This window comes from Monopterus albus, unplaced genomic scaffold (assembly GCF_001952655.1).
Source record: "Monopterus albus unplaced genomic scaffold, M_albus_1.0 scaffold231.1, whole genome shotgun sequence".
Classification (NCBI taxonomy): Eukaryota; Metazoa; Chordata; class Actinopteri; order Synbranchiformes; family Synbranchidae; genus Monopterus; species Monopterus albus.
In genome coordinates this window covers 128,255-139,053 of record NW_018128111.1, presented here as the reverse complement: position 1 = coordinate 139,053, position 10,799 = coordinate 128,255, and the positions used below count along the sequence as shown (strand labels likewise).

General features: G+C 39.6%; 3 protein-coding genes across 4 annotated transcripts in view; all 3 read right to left on the bottom strand.

Annotated features, from left to right (window-relative positions):
• Positions 1 to 940: 940 nt before the first annotated feature.
• Positions 941 to 2,553, bottom strand: LOC109971663 (gamma-crystallin M2-like). Its single transcript, XM_020620056.1, has 2 exons — positions 2,476 to 2,553; positions 941 to 1,213 (listed from the first exon to the last, which is right to left on the bottom strand). The coding sequence occupies exons 1-2, from the start codon at positions 2,551 to 2,553 to the stop codon at positions 941 to 943; spliced, it is 351 nt and encodes a 116-aa protein (XP_020475712.1).
• Positions 2,554 to 6,390: 3,837 nt separating this feature from the next.
• Positions 6,391 to 8,136, bottom strand: LOC109971645 (gamma-crystallin M2-like). The gene is made up of 3 exons (XM_020620031.1): positions 8,061 to 8,136; positions 7,411 to 7,653; positions 6,391 to 6,786 (listed from the first exon to the last, which is right to left on the bottom strand). Exons 1-3 carry the CDS (start codon positions 8,070 to 8,072, stop codon positions 6,511 to 6,513), a joined length of 531 nt encoding a protein of 176 aa, XP_020475687.1. The 5' UTR covers positions 8,073 to 8,136; the 3' UTR covers positions 6,391 to 6,510.
• Positions 8,137 to 8,649: 513 nt separating this feature from the next.
• Positions 8,650 to 10,799, bottom strand: part of c9h2orf80 (chromosome 9 C2orf80 homolog) — a 3,772-nt gene continuing 1,622 nt past the window's right edge. For both annotated transcript variants that reach the window (XM_020620030.1, XM_020620029.1), the window contains 4 exons: positions 10,141 to 10,218; positions 9,927 to 10,014; positions 8,897 to 9,006; positions 8,650 to 8,736 (listed from right to left, as the gene is read on the bottom strand). In XM_020620030.1, the coding sequence (XP_020475686.1) occupies positions 8,668 to 8,736; positions 8,897 to 9,006; positions 9,927 to 10,014; positions 10,141 to 10,218 (345 nt within the window). In that variant the 3' untranslated portion in view covers positions 8,650 to 8,667. The remainder of the gene's footprint in view (positions 8,737 to 8,896; positions 9,007 to 9,926; positions 10,015 to 10,140; positions 10,219 to 10,799) is intronic.

Below are 10,799 nucleotides of genomic sequence, written 5' to 3'. Positions count from 1 at the left end.
ACCCTCATATTAAAATAGTTTATAAAGGTGCTGCTAACAAAGAGAGTATGATGCTTTCTCTTTTTTCTCTGCCATTCACTGGCTATGTCTCCCTCTCTTTACCTGCTATATTTTGGGTTTGTGTGTATGTCAGGTAAGTTGCTTGAACTGTGTTCTGCTGTTATGCATTATGTGCTACAGGCTGTATGGGGCTGGCATAAGGTAACTCATTTATGGAGTCATGTCTATTGTTGAAAACTATTATTTCTAGAATTGTAAAATTTGAAAGGCATCACATTGGGTAACAAGCACATTATGAAAATATTAGGAACTTCCCTGGATTCGGGATCTCAGTGGCAAGACTTGCAAAATAATAACATTATTCAACATCTACTTTAAAATACAAGAAAATAAATGTATAATAATGTAATAATAATGATGGGTTACATGAAGTGAATATAAACACAATGTGGTGCTAATTATGTAAGAATTTATTGTAGTTTATAAGTGTATTAAAATAGTATACATAATGATTTATAATTTATATTCTACAGTGTGTAACCATGAAAACAAGTCAGTTAAAACAAAAGTATCACAGAAGAAAAGTAATTTACAAGTGTTGCCAAACTGATGGGTAGTTTATTTGCTTTGGACCAGTTGCTGTACAGCTAAGGGTGCTTCTTGTCACCTATAACTAACAGGTAAACACATTTTGAATACTTCAAGGAATGGTAAAGAAAACTTTTTACATTCTTATTCACAGTACTCAACATATCTGGACCCCACAGTTCAAGTCTTAACAGCCCTTTCATTTCCTCTGTATGAGGCTCTGTTCACACACGGATCCTTTTAAATCCAGTTTCTGACATGCTAATGAAAACACAATCACAAAGGAGGTTAAAAATTCAACATCTTTAATAAACAAATTGTTTTATATTTACAGTAAGGTTTTGCTTTATGGCTAATATTCGGTGACCCTCCTGAAGGAGCCAAGGACGGCGCAGGTGGCGCACCAGTCACGGTACCTCCTGTACTCCCCAGGCCTCAGGAAGTACTGTCTGCCTCGGTAGTTGGGATACTCATAGAAGATCCAGTAGCCATTCATAACATTACAGGAATAGACATGACGGTGATGGAAACGGTCAGACACACAGGGACAGTCATCCATGAACTCCATCATGTGGCCACTGAAGTCGGGCTTCTCATAGATGCATAGTCTGTAGGAGCCTCGATTCTGAGGGAGCAAAGGAAGAAGGGACAAGTCAGACAGTGTTAACACAGAAATATGTTTTATTGGTAGAATCCTGACTTTTTGAGAGGGGTTATGACATTATTGTTTTGCTCTTGTCTTCTTTGTCTTTGCAAATTGTTAGATATTTTTAGTCAGATAGAAATTGGATAGATACTTTATGTATTAGAAATGTTTAATGGAGAGAGGATGTCTAGTTAGACTGTTAAATGCTTAGTCATGTGTATGAGTTTCTACAGGGTACATCTGGTCAAGGATACTAGAGAGAAGAGTTGATGACTGTCAGCAGACAGGGTGTTTAATATTATTATGACGTGTATAACTGTAGCCTTAGCCATAATATGTTCTTATGTTTAAGTCACGACATGTACTAGAGGTCGTGAGAAAAGTTAAAAAAGTTATATTTATGTTATAATGTTACTGAGTTTGTCACTGTGTTTAATATTATATAGCTGAATAAAATAACTACAATTATAGTAACGTTGTTATTAATGAGATATACTTAAACAAACACCTGAGACACATTAAACATTTATTTCTGATGAGTAGAAAATGAATTTTGTGTGAAATTTGGATAATTTTCAACAAAAATATTGTGAAATCCTTCTGCAAACATTACAACCACAAACTAAATGTATATTAAGACATTATCTTACAGCCATTTATTTACTTATTGTTTTATTCTGTGGGATTGGAATGATTTTTCACATATATCCATATTATTTTGCCTGTGTCCTGTTTTACTAGGCTGATCCTGATTTTTTATATATATATATATATATATTTTTTTTTTTTTTTTTTGTGTAATTCGTGGTGGGGTCTGTTCAGAATCACTACATTTGTGCCACTCAGGTCACTCTGGGTGTCAGTATCCTGCCTCACTCTCTCCAGTCTGTGCTGTTACTCTCTGTACAACCAGCTATAGAAACCAGCTAATCCCATCAGGGCACAAACTGGGAGAGAGTGGCTCTGACATTGTTCCATGTGATATGCCTGCTACAAGCTAACCTGAAGCAACAATATGGTAGCCCTCAGCTGCACTTGAAGATTTTAGGTGTATCTCACAAAATGATAATAAAGCTTTGTATTCTAGTGACCCAAGGCTGGGAAGTGGCAGATATGCAGACAAACACCAATGTTTCATGAAGCAGTTAAATTTTATTGGGGAAACAACAATTCAACTTTGGGGACGAGCATGTAGATGAAGACTGATTCTGACTCCACCCCAGTCCCTGTAGCTCCCATACTCTCCAGACCTCAGCAGACCTCAGCAGACCCCTGCCTTTGTAGCCTGGTTGGTTGTACAGCAGCCAATGGACATCCATCACATTATAGGAACTGAAGTCAGGCGTGCTGAGACAGTGCTGGACGACTACTGTAGACAGGACCAGAAGTTTTAACTGATTATATCTGACTGGACATGTCAAAGTGTTTGTAAAGCACAGGATGGAAAACAACACTACATTTCATTTCCAGAAGGTTTTATTGGCTGTTTTTAAGTTTGTATCTGCTCTGAACTTTACTGCTTATAATTTAACTCTTATATTGACATCAAGTTTGTTAAAAAAGGACTACACTAGTCTGTTTTTACAGCACCTTCAAAGTCCTACCTGGGGATCATGCGACAAGATCTGACACAGTCGCTGATGCCAGTCATCTACTGGTTATCAGAGTACTCCCCTCCTCAGGTAGTACTGCTTGGAGGGTGTTGATACTGTGGTGAAATAATTGGAGGAGTTTGTTTTTATCCCTATTTTTTTTTTAACATTATCATCTATCAAAACTGGATGGACTTCCTTAAAATTCAACTATGCTGGAGAGTCACTTTTACTAAGCTTAAAATAATTTAATTTACAGTGTTAATTTAATCATTTCTGAAAAGAGAATGAATTAATAACAATTGACAAGTCTTTGATCTAGATGGAAGCAAAGTGAGGAAAGTGGGCAGAGCTACAGTGGTGTGAAAAAGTGTTTGCCCCCTTACTGATTTCTTATCTTTTTGCATGTTTGTCACACTGTAATGTTTCAGATCGTCAAACAAATTTATATATTAGTCAAAGATAACACAAGTAAACACATCATGCAGTTTTTAAATGAAGGTTTTTATTATTAAGGGAAAACAAAATCCAAAACTATAGAGCCCTGTGTGAACAAGTGTTTGCCCCCCTGTCAAAACACTGGTTTATCGCACCTGAGTTCAATTTCTCTTGCCACACCTGTTCGCAATCAAGAAATCACTTAAATAGGACCTGCCTGACAAAGTGAAGTAGACCAAAAGATCCTCAAAAGCTAGACATCATGCCGAGATCCAAAGAAATTCAAAAACAAATGAGAAAGAGAATAATGGAGCTCTATCAGTCCGGAAAAGGTTATAAAGCCATTTCTAAAGCTTTGGGACGGCAGCGAACCACAGTGAGAGCCATTATCCACAAATGGCGAAAACATGGAACAGTGGAGAACCTTCCCAGGAGTGGCCGGCCGACCAAAATTACCCCAAGAGCACAGCGACAACTCATCCAAGAGGTCACAAAAGACCCCACAACAACATCCAAAGAACTGCAGGCCTCACTTGCCTCAGTTAAGGTGAGTGTTCATGACTCCACCATAAGAAAGAGACTGGGCAAAAATGGTTTGCATGGCAGAGTTCCAAGACGAAAACCACTGCTGAGCAAAAAGAACATAAAGGCTCGTCTCAGTTTTGCCAGAAAACATCTTGATGATCCCCAAGACTTTTGGGATAATACTCTGTGGACAGACGAGACAAAAGTTGAACTTTTTGGAAGGTGTGTGTCCCATTATGTGTGGCGTAAAAGTAACACCGCATTTCAGAAAAAGAACATCATACCAACAGTAAAATATGGTGGTGGTAATGGGATGGTCTGGGGCTGTTTTGCTGCTTCAGGCCCTGGAAGACTTGCTGTGATAAATGGAACCATGAATTCTGCTGTGTACCAAAATATCCTGAAGGAGAATGTCCGGCCATCCGTTTGTGACCTCAAGCTGAAGCGAACTTGGGTTCTGCAGCAGGACAATGATCCAAAGCACACCAGCAAGTCCACTTCTGAATGGCTGAAGAAAAACAAAATGAAGACTTTGGAGTGGCCTAGTCAAAGTCCTGACCTGAATCCAATTGAGATGCTGTGGCATGACCTTAAAAAGGCAGTTCATGCCCGAAAACCCTCCAATGTGGCTGACTTACAACAATTCTGCAAAGATGAGTGGGCCAAAATTCCTCCACAGCGCTGTAAAAGACTCATGGCAAGTTATCGAAAACGCTTGATTGCAGTTGTTGCTGCTAAGGGTGGCCCAACCAGTTATTAGGTTTAGGGGGCAAACACTTATTCACACAGGGCTTTGTAGTTTTGGATTTTGTTTTCCCTTAATAATAAAAACCTTCATTTAAAAACTGCATGATGTGTTTACTTGTGTTATCTTTGACTAATATATAAATTTGTTTGACGATCTGAAACATTACAGTGTGACAAACATGCAAAAAGATAAGAAATCAGTAAGGGGGCAAACACTTTTTCACACCACTGTATATAAAAAAAAAAGAGGCCATAAATAATGTCACCTGAGTTTGACTCTCTCACATACACAGATTTGTAACAATGCTGTGAATGTCTCATCAAGCAGTAACAAAAAAATCTCCTAAATATAACATCTCATAAATGAAAACCTTTCCCATGGTTGTGTTGGATTGAGACTATATTAGTAGCCAGTGCTGTCCCTGAGCCAAGCCACTTTATAAAAAACTAAGAGAAAGGGCTGCTGGGTGATTGCATAGCATAAAGTATTGTCAGTCAAATGTAGCCCTCACAGTGACAGTGGATCAGGGCTGGAAAAATCTGTTTATGTATAGATGACTTATTGTTCTTTCCTCCATGTTCATCACAGTGTGCTCCCGAAAAGCCTCTGTACAATAAACTGAGCATCAGCATGATTAAACTGATATTTAATAAGATAGACATCAAATGAAGAAAATGTTTTTTTAAGCTCTGGAACAGACATGGTCTAACATATAGTTACAACTTTTACAGAAATCTCTCACTCATCTTATATCAGATATAATCTCACAAAGCCCTAAAGGTTACAGTGAGATCCTCTTCACAACTGAATGGACTATGAAGACTCCCTTTTGCAGTTGCTTTATTAGTGCGGTGAGTGTTTGATGTAGAACAGGCCCCCCAAAATGAGTTTTTGTTTTTTGTGCTGTGGGGGTATGCTGAGTGCTTTGCAGTGAATCCATACTAATATCAGTCATGTTTGGATTAATTATTCAGGACACTAAGAGTTTGTTTTAATTATTGGATTAAAATGATTTCAAGGTAAGAAACACTTATCCAAAGTCAAACTTAGAAGAAAAATGTGGATATGGGGTTCAACCATAGTCCACTTTCAGAGCCCAAACAAAACAGTGGGTCTGTGCTGATATGTGCACAATAAACAATAAAACAAAAGAAGACTTTTTGTAGATTTGGGAGTGCAGACCTGTTGTCTTCTTTGATCCTGGAGCTGTTGTCGCTGCAGTCAGTGAAGCTCCTGTACTGACCTGGCCTCAGGTAGTAGTGACTCCCCCTGTAGTGGGGCTGCTACTACAGCAGCCAGTGGCCATATACAGTATAATACTATGGAAGTTGGTGTTGCCACGTGTTCAGGGAGGCCTGGTGTCAGCAGAGACTCTACAGGGGTCTTCCCTACCTGTTGGTCATGTACTCTGTTATGTCACGGCTACCAGATAATGAACGGCTTCCAGCAAGAGCCACAGTGCAGACAGGCACTGGAACAGTTCTGTTGTCTATATTGTGTAAACATGGGCAAAGAGACAGTGGTCTCTATGTCTTTGTTCTGTACTGCAACCAGACCTGTCTGAATTAACCAGAATGTGAATCTCATTCTCAAAAAAATTGTAATAATTACAAATGCTAAACTCTGAGATAAGTGTGCAGCTTGTATCAGTTAGTTGTATTAATACTGCTTATTTTGGGACACCAACATACTGTAAGATCCAAATATTTATTTTGCCCAAATGGATCTTTGTGAGCCAGTAAGTAAATTAAGTCAATACCAAAATATTTATTGGCAAGCACATGGAAAATAGTTGACAGTAGATCTGTTTATTTAGTTATTTAAAACAATACCATATTGATATGATATGGGTCAGTTTCTTCACCATCTCACTCCACATGATTTTAACATTACGAGTTTCCACCAATACACGTGGCTCTCGAGGCAGCTTTCAATGAAACTGAAATGTAAATAAAATCAAGTGAGACTCTACATTAAAACTCTGTGATTCTGCGGAAGGACCCGGTGGAGGCACAGGTGGCCCCCCAGTCACTGAACTTGCGGTACTCTCCAGGCCTCATGAAGTACTGCCGGCCACGGTAATTGGGGTGCTCGTACAGGGTCCAGTAGCCGTCCATGACGTTGCAGGAGGAGATGTCACGGCTGTGAAAATGTTCCTGCACTGACTCACAGTCCTCGCTGAACTCCATCATCTGACCCTGGAAGTTGGTCCTCTCGTAGATGCGCATGCGGTAGGGGCCCTCGCTGGCCTGGAGAAACACCATGAAGTAAAATACAAAATTAGGACAACCTCTAATGCACCTGTGGGTGTGTGGTGTTGCTTCAGGGTGTCCTGAATATATGAATGAATAATCTTTATTTTATTTTTATTTTTTTGAACATCAACATCAAAGTGTTTGTCATATGCACAGTAAGGAAACATGTTTCCCTGAAGCAATGAAATTCTTCTTTCTTTGCATTAAATTAACATTGACATCTAAAATTGAAGGCATGTACAAAACCTAATGAATCATATTTTGAGGTTTTCAAAGGACCTTATGGTTCTTCAATAAAAGATATGTAGACCAATAAGTTATCTTCATTTAAATCCATTTAGTTTATCTTATACTGTTTTTGAGACAACATATACAGATATTTACTGAGAGAGCAAATCACACATTTAGGCACTTATAAACAAATAAAGTAAAACACATAGTTGCTTTTCATACAGCAGTCATCCCTAAGAGAACACAAGAAAATACATGTGATCTTAACAAAATTAAATGGTATTTTATTAAAACTTTACACATTGAAAACATGCTGAATCATCTTTATTGGTTCTCTAAATCTACACACTTCACAAAACTAACACATGCCCCAGAATATTTACTCACATAAGAGAAAGTACGGCAGGAGCGGATGGTGTCGTTGTAGCCCATCCAGCGCTGGTAGTCTGGGTACTCCCCGCGGGTCAGGACATACTGGTAGCCCATATAGTTGGGCTTCTCATACAGCACCCAGCAGCCACTCTCCACCTTGATGGAATTGCAGCGGCTGAAGTGGGGGTGCATATCAGGGCAGTCGGTGTCACACTCATAGGAGCGACCCTGGAAGTTCCTGTCCTCATAAAATATGATCTGGGTCCAGGAGAGAAGATTTAGAGGGATCAACAGTCAAAGCTCCATTTGCGCACAAGTTCATCAAGAACTGACAAATGTCTTACATTTATATTATAAAACATGCACAATCTACTTTTTTATGGTCGTGCAAATACAAAGAAATATTCTGAGTATATAGTAGGTGTTGAGTATAACATACCTGGTTACACTATTTTTTATTGAGTTTTCAGTTTTATGGCAAACTTAGTGCAGTCTGGCTGTTGGCAGCTTCATGCCCAGAACATTATCATAAAGTAAATAGCTTCATAGGGTTCACATTAACCAGTGTAATCTGCACTGCACTAGTAAAAATCCTAGATTTTACCCACATTTTAGCAGGTGTATGAAGACTGTTATAGCCAAAAAACACAATAACAGTATCTTACCTTACTGCTCATCCTGCAACGAGTGCTGGAGCCAGTCACCTATGAAAACTGGTGGTCTTCCAAAGCAGAACCACTGCCCAGATATATAAACCTCAATCAAAAGATTAGCAGATCCCACTTTAGCTGTTTTTCAATGAGTGGGGATTTAACGTGCTGGCATTGCTGCCAAAAGTCCTGATCCTGGGCATAGAGCAAAAATCCCTGAATCATCAAAGCAAAAGTCCTACCAGGCAAATTACTGACCCACTGTTCCCTTCTTTATTGATATGGACAGCCGCTAATCCTCCATTCAGTGGATCAAAGTTTCCACAGAATGTCGGACGTCATCACAAAACAGCATTTGTTGAACCTGAACAAGCGCTATTAGAAAATCCCACAAAACATAATAGAAAATGTGAAATTCTATGTATTAATAGGAAAAAAATCCAGCGGATACCATTAAAAGGTGCCATTAATCTATCTGTACAACAGGTGATGCAACTAAATAACCACCTCTAAAAATGAAGTCACTGTGACAGTGTAAAGAACAGAAACAGCAACACAGCAGAAATGGGAAAGTGTCACACTCAAACATAAGAGGACAGAGACAAAGTGCTGGGGGGTGACTTCAGTCCTGCAGAGATTCCTGGGAGCCCTCATAGTGCTCAGCTCCTTCCTCATGACCACGACTGCTATCCTGAGGGCGACGCAGAGGAGATGAGTCTGTTCAGATTCACATGTTGGCAGCACAGGCCTTACAAGCAGGTTTTAATACAAGAAGCTCCCTTTTCTTTGCAAGCATTCATATACAAAAGGCTTGTTCATTTTTCCATCACTAGGATACTGTGGACACTCACACTGAGGAAGGAGTGAGATGAGGAGGAAGACGATGAAGACTGCACTGAAACTGGTCCAGGCTGAGCACTCGCCTTCGCCCTCTCAGACAGCCACCGTTTCAACTTCTCATCTACAAGAGTTTTTAAGGATTATAAGATAACTGACACATCTGTTAGACTAGTAGTTCTCCCTGAGGGGAAGGCAGCTGCGGAAAGTAACTCAGCAGATTCACTGAGGTACTGTACAAACTCTAAAGTACTTGTACTTTACTTAAGTTTTTATTTATGCATGTTTTACTCCACTACATTTCATGAAGTGAGAAACTATATTTTCTACTCAGATACTTTTATCAAAGAGTTTACAGATTAGGCTTTCACATAAAAAAAATCTAATGAGTTTATAAAATATGGTGTACTGATACATGCTATAATAACTACCCAGTAATTTAAAGAGTACTGTAGGTACATTTAACCCCATTTCAGTCAGCTACAGCAGTAAAATGTTACTTATCCAACAATCAAATCAAAGCATGTTTAATAATACAACATGGTGGCACAGCAGCACGGTGGTTAGCGCTGTCGCCTCACAGCAAAAAGGTTCCGGGTTTGAGCCCCAACCAACCCGGTCCCTTCCTGTGTGGAGTCTGCATGTTCTCCCTGTGCCTGTGTGGGTTCTCTCTGGGTACTCCGACTTCCTCCCACAGTCCAAAGACATGCAGCTTAGCTTGACTGGTGACTCTAAACTGCCCCTAGGAGTTTGTTTGTCTATATTTCAGCCTTGTGACAGACTGACAATGTGTCCAGGGTGGGCCCCACCTCTTGCCCAGTGTCAGTTCCAGCCCCCTCTGACCCTATTCAGGAATATGTGGTGTAAATAATGGATGGATAATATAACACTCACGTGGGACATTTTTCTGCAGAGCAAGCACTTTAACAATTGCTAATACTTCTATACTTTCCATTATCCATCCATCCATTATCAGATGGGGACCCACAGTATTAGATACTGTCACTCCAGATAACTATATTTAAAACTCACACACACACTTACTATGCTTCTTGGAGTGGTGCACAGCCTTGTAAGAGCCGAGCATGGCGAGTGGATGGTAGGACAGAGTGAAGGGGTAGACAATTGTACCCTAGGAGGAACAAAAACCATATAATGAAGAAACAAAAGCAGCAGACACTTTCTTGACTGTGCAGAAAATATATAGATAAATACTGCATGTGCTTCTTCTCAACATGACCCTGGACACTGGTCATACCTTGGACTGCTGGCGGGGGTATGAAGCAACTGGTTTACACCTGTAAAGAGCCAGGATTTCCTCCACTGGCAGGCTGTTCTGAAGTAGGGGATGTGCAAAGGTTAAAAACTAGCAGTTTAACCGTTAAATACTTGTGTCAAGGTCACCTCAGGAAGGTTCTGGAGATTCGCAGCGATGTGAATGTTTGGATCTAAGTCAGGTAGTGATAGAGGACATGGAGGTTATTGTTTGTTATTGTGTGTATTGAATTTTTCAAGCTACATACTAAAGAAAACCAGAGTAAATTACAGTAAGTGCATGACCAAAGCATGGGAATCTGAGACAAGTTGCATGTGTCACAATTTCGATCTACAATCAGATATACAGGATTTTGGCTAATATGGCTTTGGGTAAATGGACATAGTGAACTTTAAATTGCATGAAGCTGGGGCTACTACAGGAAGAGGAGTCAGGGACTTGTTCAAGGATTACCTTCCCAGTCTTGTTCAAATCTTGTTCTCATTGTATTTTAATACGTCCATAGATTAGGGGTTGAACTCGCCAGTTATTTTTATTTATTTATTTATTTATAACCTTATAATGTCCCATTGAGGTCAAGATCTCTTTTTCAAAGGAGAGCTGGCCAAGATGGCAGCCATACAAAGTCAAGTGATCATACC